Source organism: Macrosteles quadrilineatus, unplaced genomic scaffold (genome assembly GCF_028750875.1).
Source record: "Macrosteles quadrilineatus isolate MER2022 unplaced genomic scaffold, UCM_ALF_1.0 Scaffold_19__1_contigs__length_3004403, whole genome shotgun sequence".
NCBI lineage: Eukaryota > Metazoa > Arthropoda > Insecta > Hemiptera > Cicadellidae > Macrosteles > Macrosteles quadrilineatus.
In genome coordinates, this window is record NW_026542612.1 from 290,313 (window position 1) to 309,622 (window position 19,310).

Below are 19,310 nucleotides of genomic sequence, written 5' to 3' on the forward strand. Positions count from 1 at the left end.
GACAAAAGAACAACGCAATATAAACAGAAGATCAAAACAAATGGAAGAATCAATTGTTCCAATCACATGTTTTATTAGCAACGCAGGGTGAAAATAGAGAAGTCTGTACACTACATATTTTTGGTTGAGTTTTCGACCACTAGACGACCTCTAGGTAGTTTTATTAAATTAAAACAGTACAGAGTAATGCAAACTGCCCTTTTATTAATACTTGGTATACCAAATAAAAATGTCCATTATTATAATTTGTAAACAATTTTATGTTTAAATCATTTGTTTATTGAGAGTTAAGTATATTACATGTTATAGTTGATTATATTATATTTGAGATGTTCATGTTTTAAATCATATTAGGCTATCACAGTTGATGATTTTATGAAAACACTATCACACTGACTCCAACAAGGATCATCTTGTCGGCCAATAAATACTAACACAATTAATACCCCTACGAAGAAAAGAAAATAGAGACCCAAACATATGACATCCACTCGCACTCTCATTACCTCTGTGGTAAACAATGTCTTCAACTCAACAATACTTGACTATTGTTTTAAGGTACCTATGTAATGAATGACAGACAGTTAAAGTATAAACAAAATATAAAAACTTCACTAGGACTGTTGTGATGAACCTAGTGCATACAATATCACCACATAAACAAGCATGAATAAATAGAAATTCTATTGTTTTGCACTTTTGCATTGGTCTTTACTTTGACAGTTAATTCATCAGCAAGTCTGTGCATAGTTGACGTACTGATATTGTTTCATTATAAAAGGCAAAGCTTCTACATCTTAACAGAGCACTATATTACAGAGCTTAAACTCTTATTATCTTTTTCAAAACCAGAGCCTAGACACTAACTAACTGAAAATCTATTCTTATTTAATACGCAAGCAGGTTTTTTGTGACAATTACTCCTCCGAAACTACTGAACCGATTTAAATGTTCTTGGTGCCATTGGAAAGAGCTTAACGTGAAGTTGTGAACCAGATCAGCTTTTGAAAAATAATAAGATATTTACAAGAAATGTGATTATATCGATCTGTTATGTACATCTTGAGTATTCCATTATCTTTGAGTCAAATCTTTTAAAGTCATCAAAAATTATGACTGTTATTCGTTTAAAATTAAAATAACGCCTGTAATACTTAGCAATTGCTCGATTTCGAGGAACAGGGACATTAGTTAATTTTATATCAAAACAGAATTTATACCTGTTTAAATATTTTTTTAATATTCTATGCTTTTTGAGCGGAGCGAGCGAAGCTCTTATACGTCGACTCTAATGCATTTCGTAATACGCAAACTCCTCCTAGACGGCTGAATCAATCGTTTTCAAATTTTGCATGGTGATAAAGACCATATCGGTGAGTGCCAACATCTATATGGCGTTAAAAAAGTCTCTCAGGAATCCGCCCCACTGGGTCTCAAAGTTTCAATGTAATCCTTATGGAAGCAGTATTTGACACATAAACAAAGTCATATGATCAGCTGTTTTTGAATGCAGTAAATAAAGAAATAGCTGATAGCATTATTCCACAGATATTAGAACAGAAACGGTATGGATCATAAATATAATCAAATGACGACACTAGCTTGAGGTCCTTGACGTAGGAAGTGGTGAAGGAAGTAGTAAAGGTTAGCAGTCTGGAGTGTGGAAACTGTTTATGACGATTAGATTAAGGTATATGCATTCCTAAAATTCTATGGGAAGGGATGAAAACAGGTCCACGACGTAGGAAGTGGTGAAGGAAGTAGTCAAGGCGAGCTGTCCGGAGTGTGGGAACGGTTTATGACGATTAGATTGAGGCATCTGCAATCCTAAAATGCTATTGGAAGGGAAGGAAACATGTCCGCGACGTAGGAAGTAGTAAAGGCAAGCAGTTCGGACTGTGGAAAATGTTTGTGACGATTAGATTAAGGTATCTGCAATCCTAAAATGCTATGGGAAGGGAGGGAAACAGGTCCGCGACGTAGGAAGTAGTGAAGGAAGTAGTCAAGGCAAGCTGTCCGGAGTGTGGGAACGGTTTATGACGATTAGATTGAGACATCTGCAATCCTAAAATGCTATTGGAAGGGAAGGAAACAGGTCCGCGACGTAGGAAGTGGTGAAGGTAGTAGTAAAGGCGAGCTGTTCGGGGCGTGGGATGTGTTTATGACCGTTAGATTAAGGTATCTGCAATTCTATGATGCTATGGGAAGGGAGGGAAATAGGTCCGTGACGTAGGAAGTGGTGAAGGAAGTAGTAAAGGCAAGCAGTTCGGACTGTGGAAACTGTTTGTGACGATTAGATTAAGGTATCTGCAATCCTAAAATGCTATGGGAAGGGAGGGAAATAGGTCCGCGACGTAGGAAGTGGTAAAGGAAGTAGTCAACGCGAGCTGTCCGGAGTGTGGAAACTGTTTATGACGATTAGGTTAAGGTATCTACAACCCTAAAATGCTATGAAAAGGGAGGAAAACAGGTCCGCGATGTAGGAAGTCGTGAAGGAAGTAGTCAAAGCGAGGTGTCCTGAGTGTGGAACCTGTTTATGAAGATTAGATTAAGGCATCTGCAATCCTAAAATGCTATGGAAAGGAAGGGAAACAGATCCGTGAGGTAGAAAGTGGTGAAGGAAGTAGTGAAGGCAAGCAGTTCGGACTGTGGGAACGGTTCATGACGATTAGATTGAGGCATCTGCAATCCTAAAATGCTATTGGAAGGGAAGAAAACAGGTCCGTGACGTGGGAAGTGGTGAAGGAAGTAGTCAAGGCGAGCTGTTCGGGGCGTGGGATCTGTTTATTACGATTAGATTAAGGTATTTGCAATCCTAATATGCTATGGGAAGGGAGGGAAACAGGTCTGTGACGTAGGAAGTGGTGAAGGAAGTAGTAAAGGCAAGCAGTTAAGACTGTGGGAACTATTTGTGACGATTAGATTATGGTATCTGCAATCCTTAAATGCTATGGGAAGCGAGGGAAACAGGTCCGCGACGTAGGAAGTGGTGAAGGAAGTAGTCAAAGCGAGCTGTCCGGAGTGTGGGAACTGTTTATGATGATTAGATTAAGGTATCTACAATCCTAAAAAGTAGGGATGGACGAGATCGGATTTTTAGTTTGAGACGAGACGAGACGAGATTTTTTATTTCTCATAAAATTTTGAGACAAGATCGAGACGGGATTTCCCTTCTCATACACAACGGGAAATGCACGTGCGGAATTTTTACCAGATTTTGTAACATTGTTAGATGACTGTTTAAATACAAAAATAATGATAATAGGCAAGAATATTTACAATCTTTTATTAAAAAACATCAGCATAACATTTTTTTATTAATCACGCCTAACTTATTAAAAATGCCTACGATTAGGAAACATAGTGATATCAGTTAGGATAGAGTTCAACTCATCCTAAAATAAAATAAATCATAAAATAAAATATTAATTTTTATAAAATAGTTACTGGTTTTGACTTTTTTTATAGTAATAAAACATTCCTCACACTGCTAACAAACACTTAACAAAACTTCTCAAATGTTATTAAAATAATTAAAGTAATATTTACATTTGAAGAATTAATTCAATAAGAACGCCTTTGCAAAGGAAACGCAACTACAACACGCTCCTGTATTGCGGGTATTGCATTGACTTTCTGCAGGCGTTATAATTTAATTTTTTTTTTTTTTTTTTTTTTATTCTTGTCTTGATAAAAATCTCGGCCAAAAAGAAATCTCGTCTCGTGTAACGAGATTTAAAATTTCCCGAAAATTTCCCAAAATTTCGAGACTTGACCATCCCTACTAAAAAGCTATGGAAAAGGAGGAAAACCGGTCCGTGACGTAGAAGGTAGTAAAGGAAGTAGTAAAGGCGAGCAGTCTGGAGAATGGGAACTTTTTATGACGATTAGATTAAGGTACATGCAATCCTAAAATTCTATGGGAAGGGAGGGAAACAGGTCCTTGACGTAGGAAGTGGTGAAGGAAGTAGTAAAGGCGAGCAGTCCGGAGTGTGGGAACTGTTTATGACGGGTATATTAAGAGATCTGCAATCCTAAAATGCTATGGGAAGGGAGGAAAACAGGTCCGAGACGTAGGACGTGGTGAAGGAAGTAGTCGAGGTGAGCTGTCTGGAGTATGGGAACTGTTTATGACGATTAGGTATCTACTATCGTCTGTGGCAGTTACATTAATGTATCTTCAATCCCAAAATGCTATGAGAAGGCAAGGAAATAGGCCTCATGACGGAGGACGTGGTGAAGGAAGTATTAAAATAGGTTGGCAGGCTGGCAGTGCAGAGTGGGGGAACCGTGTGGGCAGTTAGATAAATGTATCTGTAATCTTAATTGTTATGAGAAGGGAAGGAAACAGGTCCATGACGTAGGAAATTGTGAAGCAATTAGTAAGGCTAGCAGGGCAGACTGTGGAAACTGTCTTTGGCCATTACATTAATGTATCTGCAATCCTAAAATGCAATGGGAAGAGAGGGAAACAGGTCCACGACGTAGGGGGTGGTGAAGGAAGTAGTAAAGGTGAGCAATGTTGAGTGTGGGAATTTATTAATGTATCTGCAATACTAAAATGCTATGGGAAGAGACTGTAGACTGTGTAGGTTAAAATGATTACGAAGCACGAATCGATACATATTTTAGATACATGCAATCTTTTACAATCGAACTTTACAACTGAGTTGACAACAACTGATTTTTACTCCATAGAGGCTAAAAACGATTTTTACTCCCTAAAGAATAAAAATGATACTTTAGACCCGCAACGCATGCATCAAAAACTACTGTTTTACTGCAGTATGATAAAAACAATATAATATGAACCCTCGATGACTCCGCTCAATTTTGTGGATGCCTCTGCGAACGCCACCTAGTAAAATAACATATGATTCTTCATGTTTATCTTACATATGTTTACAAATAAGTTGTTGTTATGTTTTTGAGAATAGAAACTTTTACTGTTACTAAAAATGTCTCCTTTATTTAAAACTAATTAATAAAAACTATGGCGCAGTCGTGCATTTGAGTATTTATATTTTGTTTGTGACTGCTCAAAAATGGAATTCAATAAACCAGATAAGCTATCATTAATAGGCAATATGCCAGAAAATTTCAAGCAGTTCAAGGAAGACGTTGAAAACTACTTTACCTAACCCGCCATGTTAAACTTCCCTATCCCAAGCATGATGTATACAACTTCCTTACTTCTCGAGTGATGTAAAGTTGAAAAAAACTCACTCGGTGATGTAATGAAACCCATTTAAATAACATTGAGTGGATAACTTAAAAAATATACCTCTATGGAGCCAACGACGTTCAACGCTAGAAATCAGCTGTGTGTTTGAATTTTATTGTTATGCTTTGAAGAATTTTCCTCCTAACCTAGCTTTTGTTTGTAAATGAACGTTACTGTTAGAAGATGAGTGAAATTGATAATGAAGCATATTGCTCGTAGCCTCCTGAATATTGTCGGGTCAGGTAAAATATTGTACGTTACACGTTACGCAAGAGCGTATTTACATCACTTCGGTGAATTATGCAACTCGCTTCGCTCGTTGCACAACATTCACCTGCGTGATGTAAAAACGCTCTTACTACACTTGTAATGTAAATAGCTATTATAGCCACAGAGACAATGAAGAAACCCAGTCCTGTAAAAGTGGCACGATTGAAGAATTTGATGGGTAAAGAAGCTTTTCAGCTGTACAATTCTTTAGTTACAGATGTCACTGATGAAAGTATAGAATCCATCATGGATGTTCTGGGAAATTATTGTTTGCCAAAAAAGAATGAAATTATGGATGTTTTCAAATTTGTCACATGCAGACAATCTGAAGGAGAATCATTTGACAAGTTTCTAGCTAACTTAAGGCATTGTGCAAAGATTTGTGATTTCAAAGATCAAGAGTCTACTAATGAAAGCACAGATAGCACTTGGAATTTTTTCCAGAGAAACCCAGGAACGTTTGTTAAGGGATGATGCATCAATAGACAAAATTATTGAATATTGCAAGAGTATTGAGCTTGCTGAAAATGATCTGAAGATTATAAACAAAGAAAACGACCGGGTTCCTTTTTTCAGTACTGACCAGATAAAGCCAAAATCATATAACATTTCCGAACACCAATGTAGGAAATGTGGAAGGAATCACGACTATAACCAGACCTGTCCTGCATTAGGCAAATTTTGTAATTGGTGCAAGAAGCCAAACCATTTCAGCAACGTCTGAAGAAACGTGCTCCAGCAAAAAGGCAGAACAAAGACAAACCTCAACCTTTGTATGATGAAAAACAACAAGAGGCTGTAGAAAACGAGGCTGAATTGATTGACTCTGTACACTTGGTAAACGCCGTCAAACAAAAGGTATGGTTCAAAAACTTACTGATAGACAATACCTTACGTGTCAATTTCAAACTTGATACGGGTGCTGAGGTAAATGTAATACCTTATGATATCATTAAAGAACTCTGGCTTATCATATAAACTAAGAAAAAGTAAGGTACGACTAGAAGCATATGGTGGCTTTAAGATAATACCTTTGGGAGAGATTACCGTTCAAGTAGAAACGAATGAGAAATTAGATATAATGGATTGTATTGTAGTAAAAGGCAGTTCCTCACCTATCTTAGGGCTTGAAGCATGCACTAGATTAGGGTTGATACAAAGAATCGATGACCTAGGTAAAGTAAACTTGAATACAAGTGCTTGTAATGGCAAACAAAACATATGTGATATTTACAAAGATGTATTTATTGGTTTGGGCTGTTTTCCTGACCAATGTCTATGACCAATGTGTCTATTAAGTTGACATATAATGCGGTACCTCAAGCCAATTCAGCTAGGCGTATCTCATTGAAAATCACCAAAAAATTTAAAGACAAGCTTGATGATCTCATAAATAGAGGTATAATTGAACAAGTCAATGAGCCTGTAGAATGGGTGTCAAATGTAGTGATAGTTGAAAAACCTGATGGCTCATTGAGAATATGCATTGACCCACAAAATTTGAATAAGTACATCGTTAGAGAGAGATACACGATTCCTACTATTGATGAGATATTTCCAAAATTGGGTAGTAAACAATTTTATAGCATCTTAGATATAAAAGATGGCTTCTATCACATCAAACTAGACGAAAAATCTTGTCAACTTTGTAACTTCAGCACAATATATGGAACTTATAGATTTTTACGTTGCCCATTTGGTTTAAGTAACTTGCCTGAACTATTTCATAAGTGTGTAGCAAGATATTTTGAGGATATTCCAGGAGTAACGGTCTACTTTGATGATTTATGCATAGCTTCTAACTCTAAAGAAGAAAATGATGAAATACTCAAGAAAGTCCTAGAGCGGGCCAGAAGTCTGAATATTAAATTCAATATAAACAAGTTCCAATACTGTCTACCTGAAATTAAATATTTAGGTGTTATTTTTAGCAAAAATGGTATGCGTCCCGATCCAGAGAAAGTTGAAGTTATAAAAGCTCTAAAGAACCCTTCTAATAAGAAAGAACTGCAAAGTTTATTGGGTATGGTAAACTTCCTTCGATCTTTCATCCATAACTTATCACAAATAACTTTGCCACTTAGGGCAACACTTCTTCTTAAAGAAGAATGTTCATTGGCAGTGGACTGATCTACACTCAAGAGCTATCGATAATATTAAACAACTAATCTCTAGTGACCAGATTATTGCTCCCTTTGATATGACAGCTCCTATAATCATACAGTGTGATGCGTCTCAAGATGCTCTTGGGTGCTGTTTGCTACAAAACAACAAACCTGTTTACATGGCGTCTAGGTCTCTTAACTCAGCTGAGGTCGGTTATGCCCAAGTTGAGAAGGAATTGCTAGCAGTATATTTCTCCTGTTCAAAACTACACGCTTATGTATACGGACATGAAGACATCACTATTCAATCTGATCATATGCCCCTTGTGTCACTAATGCAAAAACCTATCAATAAAATACAGAATAATAGATTAAAAAGACTTAGGCTAAAGTTATTACCCTACAATTTCAAAATACAGTACTTGGCTGGAAAGTACATGTATATAGCTGATTTCTTGTCACGATGTGGCGTAAAAACAAATGAGCCAGTTGACCTCACCATGCTAGATATGGTACACTGTGTAACCGAAACAGGAATTGTAAATTTTTCAGATGAACGACTTGAAGAGTTCAAAAAAGAAACTGCAAGTGATTACGTTTTGGGACAAGTTGTGAAGTATTATGTAAATGGATGGCCTATATCGCCTTGTGGTGGAGATCTGGTACATTATTTTAATATCAGATCTGACATTGAGTTGAATGATGGCTTACTGTATTTCAAAAACCGTATAATAATTCCGAAGAAACTGAGACCCATAATTATCAACCGACTGCATGAGACCCATCTTGGGGAAGGAAAATGAATTCAATTGTCTCAAATTTCTATTACTGGCCCGGAGTAAGAGCAGTTTTGAAGAACATTGTTGACAGATGTAATATTTGTCAGAAATATAGAAGATCAAACATCAAAGATTCACTCATTTGCCACGAGATACCTAATGTTCCTTTCTTGAAAGTTTCCGCAGACATTGCTGAATGTGCTAGGAAGATATACTTGATACTTGTTGACTTCTACTCTAGATGGTTAGAGGTGGTCAAAATGAATAGTAAAAACAGTTTATCCGTGAAGAATGCATTAGTCCAAATATTTGGAAGATTTGGGATTCCACAGATTATGATAGCTGACAACATGCCTTTTGATTCTTACGAACTAAGAGAGTTCGCAAAGGAGTGGAATTTTAAAATACAAACTACAAGTCCTAACTATCCTCAAGCCAATGGCTTAGCAGAAAAAGCTGTAGGTATTGCTAAAAAACTTATAAAAACGTCCTCAGAATCAGGATCAGATCTAAATTTGAGCCTACTTAACTACAGAAACAGTGTTGTTGCAGGACTTGATTATTCTCCAGCTCAGTTACTAATGGGGAGGGTATTAAGATCAAAATTACCTCTTCCAAATCACAGATTAGAGCCAAAGATAATTCATCAAGATGTAGCAGATCAAATGCAGACAAAAAGAATCAATCAAAAATCTTATTATAATAAGACGACAAAACAAGAAACAGTATATAATGAAAAGGATCCCATTTATGTACAAGATGTTCGGACCCAGAACTGGGAGCCAGCTATCATAGTAAAAGTTGGTGAAACTCCAAGATCATACGTAGTGCAATATAAAAATGGAAAAACAATTCAGAAGAAACTCATTTTTCATAAGAAAAAGAAAAATTGAATTTGTCAAAGGGGAAGATGTTTAGATATTTAATATTCTATGCTTTTAAAATAACATATGATTCTTCATATTTATCTTACATCTGTTTACAAATAAGTTGTTGTTATGTTTTTGAGAATAGAAACTTTTACTGTTACTAAAAAATGTCTCCTTTATTTAAAACTAATTAATAAAAACTAAACAATACCTACATTTTTTTTCAATTAAGCTTTAATTGTTGCTTTATCTGTGGATTATGAAAAAAGAGTATCTTTTCCTTACCATTTTCATTACTGTCCTTGAGACAAAAACTGTGTGGTGCTAAATCTCTCATACGGGATTAACACCTCTACTATAGTTATTAAATCATTTTTTAAAGAAATTAATTTATAAAAGCATTAAAAGTACAGTAACCAAAATTCTAGTTTCAACAGCTTTAACGTAAAAAGGTATGAACAAGTCGAGATTTCTTCATCAAGGCTTTATTTTCAATACAAAATAACTATTTATAAATGAAGCTACTTTTCATACACGAGACTCAGTTCAAAGCATAATATATTAGTCCTTAAAAAGATAACAAATATAGAACAAAACAGTTTTAAATTACATAATTATATTTAAATAATTCTATACACATTTGTATAACATCATGAGATTACAACTCTATGGATGGTCATTATTACAAATAATTGTTATTAATTGAAGTTAGAAAGGCAAGACAAGCATCAAGGATTAATATTTGTGAGTTTTACATCAATACCCATATTGTGGTACAAAAACACTGATAAATAGTACAATTAATTTTTAAATCTTATCTATAAAAGCAGTTGTTACTAACCAATTAGCAAACATTGTGGTAAAATTACAGTTTTAAACCCGAGTCAAAGTTATAAAAAATAAAGTTTTTTCTTACTTATGTAAAAGGGTTAATATCAAAAATTTGAAAAATAAATACATAAAAGTTACCGTCATAATATAAAAGACACGATGTTACTCTAAACTTTTTTTGTAAATAAACAGATAAATATTAATTGGGTAATCAAAAAATCAAGAAAAAAGGGGTCAATTATTTACAATAAACCATACTAAAGCATAACAGACCTAATGTGAATTTTAAATGTTATGCCTCAAGAAACAAAAACGACAGGTCGTAACAAATAGTTTATATACCAGACATACCACTTTATGAGCGATGCTTGTATCGCCAATTTTATAACATTTATAATATGTCACAAGATTACCTTAGAAATACAACTTTAGGACTAGATAGGATAAAATTAGTGTAAACTTGCAACATAGTTACAGTAGAAAAATTTAACTTGCCAATTTTTCTGATACTCGTATTATAACCATCTCATACAAATAAATAAAATACAACTAAGGTTAAAAATGGACAGGTTGCATGACAAACTAAATGGCAGTGCACAAAAAACAAACTTGAGCAAATCCTCACTGACCCGAATGTTGATTCCAGCACCTACCAAGAGGAACAATGACTGGAGACAAAAATACCTCAGCAATCCTGTCAAACCTAAACACAACAGGAAATTTAAAATAAAAGTTTCTGAATAAAATTTAAGGAACAACTAAAGTGATTATTGATCATTAAAATACAGATGAATAATGTGAAGGTTGACTGTTTTAGTACATATCAATTTAAGCCAAATTATATACTTTTTGCGATAGTTATAAGTTTCTTCCTTTTTTTATTAGTTAGACTGAAATAATGCTACACAATACATACTCTCTTATTAATACAATTAACTGTATGAAAACCAGTAGTTAAGCCTTAAATAGTTAAATTGAAAATATATTTATAAATTTAAAAGTTTTCTTTTTATAAAATCAATGTATGACACAATTTTAATACACATACACTACAGCTAATCTTCGGCTTTAAAAAATGGACATTAATGATATTGAATGATGCAACTCTAATCAAAAGATACAATTTTATATGAAACATAATTTGTATACATATTAATACTTTCTTCAAAAACTTGTAGAATCATTCAATAACTCGCTATCTGAAAGTGTCCACCACAAAACATGATAAACTAAATAAAGCATAATACTAACACAAAAATAAAAAGTAAAAAAAAATATTTACTTAAAAGTAATGAATTAAAGTTATAAGGAATGTGTAACATTTATTGCTTCAACAAACATTACAAACGCAATACATAAGCCATTTTGGAGTGATGTACACACAGTAAATGACAATGAATCGTACAGCTACTACGTTCCAATCATACATAAAAAAGTATAAAACTTTGGTTACATCTTAAACATAAGTCAAAACATTAATAAACACATCCATATGATTTTGTTTGTTTTCACAGCCTATTCCTAACTCTTAAAGAGCCATTCAACAGAAGATGGTTACAATGTTGATTAAACGCCTCATTAAAAATTTACAAAAAAATATTTTATGAGAATGTTATTAGTTTTATAGTTATCTAACCAAAGCATAAGAGTTATAAATCTTAACATAAAATGGACCCATTGGATGTTCAAGTAGTAGAATGTCAATGTTAAAGTTATGATCATCTTAAGACTAAATTATATGTTTGTCATGTAGCTTAAAATAATAAGGTGTAAGATGAAGGGAAATAAGTTTTAGCCTGTTTTTTTTTTTCAATAAACATAGCAAATGCCAGATCTTTAAATCTGCCTGACTTGGAGATGATTTAGCCAAGGAAACTACAGGAGAATCTTGATTATCTGGGGTGGATTAATAATGTGGTAGATTTACCAGGGGGGAAATGGTCAATAAATAATTATTCTAGAAAAGTTGTTGATACTATAAAACTTATGTTCACTATTAGATGTTATTAAGAAGGAATAAATTGTAAAAAAAAATGAAATTCATACCTTATAAATTCCAAAGACAGTAATAGGCCTAATCACCCTGTTTTTCATTAACTGTTTACGTACAGTCCATTAGATTGGCAGTGCTGGATTTAGGGTACTTGCGGCCTTAGGCCAAATTAATCCAAGTGGCACCCGCTCCTTGGATCGCGGCAAATTCGTTAAAATCTCCTTCAATCACAGAGACATCATCATTGTCATCCATGATTGCAGCTAAATCATGAAAATCGCCCACAATAGTTGAGAATTTATTAATGTTAAACTAAGCTTGATGCTAGTCAGCCTACAGGGAAATCCGGTACTGATGCTATTACAACACATGATTACCAAAACAACCTGCTGCGAGCATTGGGCACTGCACATTGTGAGGGCGGAGAGAAGAGAATGAGAACCACGGCAAAACTAAATGACTACAGAATATAACACAAACAAGTGAAATAGATAAGCCACCACACAAGTTTGCTTGGCACTTGATTTAGATTTAGGTAGTTTTATAATCAATGTTGCGCAAATTACCTGTTCTTTTATGTTCCCAAATTTAATTCTTTAACAGAATTTGCATTTCATGAAATTGTTTATTAAGCATTTGACCATATAATCCTTGCTTTAACTGTCTCTCCTTAGTGGGTTACATTTTGTTTTACTGGCACAGTATTATTTTCTTGATTCTGATTTACCGTGTTATCACTTAACTTAACAGCAATCCCTCTCCTAACGTTTACCTCAGATAATCAAGCTGCTACTGTACAACAAATCTAGGATACATAAATTCATATAGTAACACATTTGGCAAGTGTGACCAGATGGTGTCTCATCTAGATAACAGATCAGTAGAGCGTTGGTGACGGGCAGTAAAACTCAACTACATTACTGTTATTTGTGTTAGGAGGGATGGACAAGAACTTGATGATAACCTTATAGTATCTCAACATCCTAGCATATCCCTTCTATCTTCACAATCACCTTATGCTTATGTTAATTTGAAAAAAAAAACCTATCATGTTGGTTAAAATAATAAATATATAGAATGGATAAATAAATGCTATGGAATTACAATAACCTTAAGTCCAAATAAATAAACTATCTTAATGAGAATTTCTTCAATTAGTACCTATAAGTTTTGACGATCTAACATAATAGATAAGAAAGTTTGAAATTCAGTCAACATCTTTCAAAAAACTTGAACAACAGAAACATATTGAGTCCTCTAACCTAAGCAAACAAATATGTTACGAAATAAATAATTATTTTACTTTTGAGATTCAACCTAAAATATAAAATTCTTAAATATCCATCAAATAAAGAGCTGCTCTTTTAACTGCTCTTTTATTTACAAATATTATTTTATATACAAAGGGAAGGAAACAACTATGTTGTGAAACGGACATTGTGTCTATGTATAAACACTGATGTTTGGTAAGAGCACAAAATGTCTTTGGGTTTTGAAAAGCACTGAACACATTTATCCATAATTACTAGATTTACAAAAAAATATTAAAATATATGTAAAAAAGGTCACTTTTCTATAAAACAGTTAGAGAAAACATTTACTAAAAGCATAACAAAAAATGATTTGTTAATATCAAATGTAAATGCTCAAGGAGCATTCAGGGACATAATGAGTAATTAAATGCATAACAATGGTTCAGCATAGAGCTATTTATAAAATTTGTTATAGAACTAATTTGAATTATATTTTATCTAAGGCAAATACGTTATTAGCTAACTTGCTTATCTAGTCAACAAGATAAAAACTTGTACTTTAAATATATCTCTATATTATACCTGATCATTCATTAGAGTTATTGCAATACATATAATTTGTTCCATACCGTAAGGTTAATTTACAATTAAAATATATTATTATAATCATGGTGATAAAAGAGCCACAGTTAGCGTTTCAAAACTATATGTTAATATCCAATAGTCGATGTTAATTCAAGTCTTCTATATTAAACTTGCAGACAAGCCACAGAAATCGTCAAATTAAATTTATTGGATTGCATAAAAACATAACGATTTATACTCAATTCTAGACAAATGCAAGATTTTATAAATTATTGAGAAAAAATATTTATATTCCAACACAAATAACAGGTATTGAAGATTTTTCACTTTATTTCTAAACAACAACATTTACAATAGAACAACTTAAACGTGTTGCAAAGCCGATTAAATATTTCCCAATGGAATCATTTTTGCAAGCATGTTTACAAAACTCAACCATCTAAAAAGTCAAAATAAAATTAAAAAACAAATGTTTAAATAAATGCATTTTTAGTGTCCAGTGCCTTTCTGCCCAACTAACTAGCTCTATTATATTTTATAAATGTACAACATATCGTACAGACTAGTATATACAAGGTTACATGCAACTGTCTGGGTGTTGACTGGAAAGTGATTTTCGACTTTTGGACTTGTCTGTCTTGGTTGTAGGATCTAGGCTTACTTTGCGAGGATTGCCTAGAGTCACTAGAGCAGAGGCGATCGCCAAACCAGCTGCTCAACACAACACAGAGGTTTAAAGAATGCAAAATCCTTGGCACTTAAACCCTTAAAGTTACAAAAGCTAATAAATATATCATAGTCCAGGCAACGAGGACATCCAAACAGAGGAAAAAACGCATGTATAAGCCAAATTTGTTATAGTTAAAGAATGGTCCTTAAACAACAAAAGTACTGACTGGTGGGAGTGGAGCTAAGGGGGCTAGGAGGCTCTACAGGTCCAATTTTTTGTAAAAAACTGTGGGCTCCAGCAAAATATTTTTCATAATATGCTTAAATAATCTACGCAAGCTTATCTACAAGAAAGGTCTTATGCACTTAAACACGTCAATATAGCATGTAATGTTATATAGGCTACTCCCGCCACAGCAAACCTGCAGACTAATCAAATTTAATATTGCCTGGTTGGATTTTCACAAAAATATTTCCTTGTCATATTTATTCCCTAATTAAATAATAGGGATGGACGAGATTGGATTTTTAGTTCAAGACGAGACGAGACGAGATTTTTTATTTCTCATAAAATTTCGAGACAAGATCGAGACGGGATTTCCCTTCTCATACACAACGGGAAATGCAAGTTCAAAATTTTTACCTGATTTTGTAACATTGTTAGATGACTGTTTAAATACAAAAATAATGATAATAGGCAAGAATATTTACAATCTTTTATTAAAAAACATCAGCATAACATTTTTTTATTAATCACGCCTAACTTATTAAAAATGCCTACGATTAGGAAACATAGTGATATCAGTTAGGATAGAGTTCAACTTATCCTAAAATAAAATAAATCATAAAATAAAAGCAATATTAATTTTTATAAAATAGTTAGGTACATTTTTTGACTTTTTATAGTAATAAAACATTCCTCACACTGCTTACACTTAAAAAAACTTCTCAAATGTTATTAAAGTAATATTATTAAAATAGTTAAAGTAATATTTACATTTAAAGAATTAATTAAATAAGAACGCCTTCGCAAAGGAAACACAACTACAACATGCTTCTGTATTGCGGGTATTGCATTGACTTTCTGCAGGCGTTTTTAATTTTTTTTTTTTTTTTTTAATTCTCGTCTCGATAAAAATCTCGGCTAAAACAAAATCTCGTCTCCTGTAACGAGATTTAAAATTTCCCGAAATTTCGAGACTTGACCATCCCTATTAAATAACAATACATTTGATGAGTATCAAAGTCAGAAGGACGTCCAATACTCCTCCCCACCCCCCAAGACCACAGCAGGGCCCTATTCGGTTGTCAGGCACCACTGCGGCCAAGGGGGTGTTTACCGGATGATAGGACAGCCAGATTGCTGGTTAAGCTGACCCGGGACCCTGTACTATCCAGTGTTCTGGGATATGCAGGAAAACCCAGGTTTTAAGCTGTACCCTCTTCCTGAACGGATGTCCAACGCAGTGGGAGACAAAGGACAGGGAGCCATACACGAGAATAGACCAGAGTGATTTGGAAAAGACTGGTTTATTGAAATCAAACGGAAAATGATGGTATGTAGGGAGACGCTACAAGAATGGGTGCATTCCCCCCCCCCCCCTCTTATGACAAGCAGGGGATACTGAGGTCTATTCTAAAGCCAGAGCCGCACGGTACAGTGTCTACTGTGTTGATGTTTCTTAAGTTAAAGATATTGTACAATAATTCTTTTAAATGAAAATGTAAATCAATCCTGGGTCTTGATCTTTCTGTGCCACCTAGTTAATATTTACGTTAATAGGTTACCTGATTGGCCAGGTGGAGTGTACCTCTCCCCTCCAGTAGGCAGTCTCACCAGCAGTGACAACACAGCTGCTCTGTTACCACAACAAGGCTCTAGGGCAATGGGACTGGGCGAGTCCTATACATACAGAATAACAGTTTACCAGGACATCTAAGTTATACAGAATAAATGGTGTTGAATTATGTTAATTAATAACAGTGATTTATGTTATGCATCTTTAATGTAATTCCCAGTAATTATACATAATTATACAGGGTGTCTACCAGTCGGGAGTTCCGGGAAAGTCGGGAATTTTGAAATTTTGGGAAAAATTGTGAAAAAGTCAAGAGATTCGGCCATAGGTCGGGAATAATCTAACTCTTAAAATTAGAGTTGGATAGGGTCCTAAAAATGTAACACAATTTTTGGGATATTCTACTAATATTGTAAATGTGAAAGTATGGATGTTTGTGTATAACTCTGAAGTTTGATTATGTGAAAACTACTGGACCGATTGAGCTGACATTTAGCAGAGAGGTACTTGGTAGTCTTCAAAAACACACTGGCATATTTAAGATGTGAAAATCCTATAGGGCTATGCCCCACAGGGATCTAAGGACGGAATTCTTTAGGGACGGGATTCACTCCGATCATCAGTGATTTTACTGGGTCGCAAGTGACGATGATAATGTCTCTGTGATTGCAAGAGATGTTCACGACCCTTCTGCAAACACAGGAGACAATTATTATGTCTCCATGATCGCGGAGACACTTGCACCGTGACCGGGAAACAAGTTGGAAGATGGCGCCATGAACGTGGGACATGTTGACTGATGGTGCCGTGATCGCGGGAGATGTTCATGATAAGAGGTATATGAACTTGGGGAAGACAAATGATTAATCATATCTTTAGGTAATTGTTAACTGATATCACTAAAAATAGGCCTAAGCTTTGATGGAACTATGATTTCAGTAGAACTAGATATTTTTTCTAAAAACTACTGCCCCAACTACTCAACAAACAGTAACCATAGGAGTATGCAGGGGTTTTCTTGGGGCTTACACTAGAAGTAGTTAAAAAAAATTTTAAAGATAACTGGTCCAAAGTAGAGGTTTGGTAGCTCTGGTGTTCGGTTTAGTTCGGATACCATCCGTTAAATAGTCAACTTTTTCTGACATGCTGTATATTTTGAGTATTGGAGATATATTTTACATTTACCTCGGCTTCACACAATCATTAATTATTTAAATTACTTTTTATTCCCTATATTTTATAGGGAAATTGCTGATAAGCAATTTTGAAGCTTTTTATTGCATTACGGTTTCAGCTGCTACCGTAACGTTCCAAACACGGGGTAAAATTTGTTAAGTGCCCTATGTTTCTGATCTCTGTGAGAAACTATTAGTGATGGTCGGATCCGGATATCGGACTACCGGATCCAAGCTAGAACCAGCACCGGATTGGATCCAAAAAATTCCGGATCTTGGGCTGGATCCGGTTTTGATGGATCCGATTTTTTCAAATTTTTTTTCCCGATTTTTTCCTAACACAAAGCTGTCTGTATCAATGTACAACACCGATTTTTTTACTAACACAAAGCTGTCTGTATCACTGTACAACACCGATTTTTTTACTAACACAAAGCTGTCTGTATCACTCTACAACCCCGAATGTTTTTACTAGCATAAAGCTATCTGTATCACTGTACAACACCGATTTGTTTACTAAACACAAAGCTGTCTGTATCACTGTACAACACCGATTTTTTAACTAACACAAAGCTGTCTGTATCCCTGTACAACCCCGATTTTTTACTAAGACAAAAAGCTGTCTGTATCACTGTACAACACCGATTTGATTACTAAACACAAAGCTGTCTGTATCAATGTACAACACCGATTTTTTTACTAACACAAAGCTGTCTGTATCACTGTACAACACCGATTTTTTTACTAACACAAAGCTGTCTGTATCACTCTACAACCCCCGAATGTTTTTACTAGCATAAAGCTGTCTGTATCACTGTACAACACCGATTTGTTTATCTTCACACCTCTAGTTTTTAGTTTTGTACCTGGATGATAAGCTAACGGCCTATAATTTCGTCTCAAAAATATCCCGTTAGTATTTTAATCTCACCCGATGCTTCGTGATAAAAAATAATAAAAGTATGATTTAAATTGGCATTCTGTTAATTACGTTTTTTTTTAACCCGCCCTTATGACAGTGTGTATCTGGATCGGGATCCGAAGATCCGGATCCGAATTTTTCAAGATCCGGATCCGGATCCGGTACCGACATTTTCTTGGATCCGCCCATCACTGGAAACTATAATACTTTTTTAGAAACTATGTTGCTCCATACGTCTTTATAAGGTGTAGTACTTAAAGACATTACAAAATTGATTAAATAATTCAAAAAAGTAAAGTGAAAATTTAGTTAACTCTTAAAACTCTGTTTTATAGTAAAACTAGCCGCTATACCCGTGCTTTGCAGAATTCTGCGCCCACTGCGTGAGTTTGAGATGATGGACGATGTCCCACTCTTCACTCATGAGGAGCTGGAGACTGCCGTTTTATCCCTAAAAAACAACAAGGCTCCTGGACCTGATGGGGTACCTGGCGAGGCTCTTAAGAAGGTTTTTTCAATCAATCCCCTGATTCTTCTGAGCATGTACAACGCCTGCCTAGCAGAGGGGGTATTTCCGTTGTGCTGGAAAAAAGCTAGGCTCGTGCTCGTAGGGAAGGGGAAAGGAGACCCAGAATTGCCGTCCTCTTACAGACCCCTTTGCATGTTGGATACGGCTGGGAAAGTCCTAGAGAAGTTGATCCGTTCCCGACTGAATTCAGCTGTGGTTGCTGCGGGGGACCTGAGCCCTCGCCAATACGGCTTCAGGAAGGGGCGATCAACGGTCGACGCTATTGAGGAGGTGAAGCAAGCCGTGATGAGAGCTGAGGATTTTAATC

The 19,310-nt window shown here is 34.9% G+C and overlaps 1 protein-coding gene across 1 annotated transcript in view; it reads right to left on the reverse strand.

Moving 5' to 3' along the window:
- Positions 1 to 9,735: 9,735 nt before the first annotated feature.
- The window catches only part of LOC129005311 (attractin-like protein 1), a 68,969-nt gene continuing 59,394 nt past the window's right edge, over positions 9,736 to 19,310 (reverse strand). The window contains exons 23-24 of the mRNA XM_054434167.1: positions 16,367 to 16,481; positions 9,736 to 14,620 (exon numbers count right to left, since the gene is read on the reverse strand). Of these exons, the coding sequence (XP_054290142.1) occupies positions 14,487 to 14,620; positions 16,367 to 16,481 (249 nt within the window). The 3' untranslated portion in view covers positions 9,736 to 14,486. The remainder of the gene's footprint in view (positions 14,621 to 16,366; positions 16,482 to 19,310) is intronic.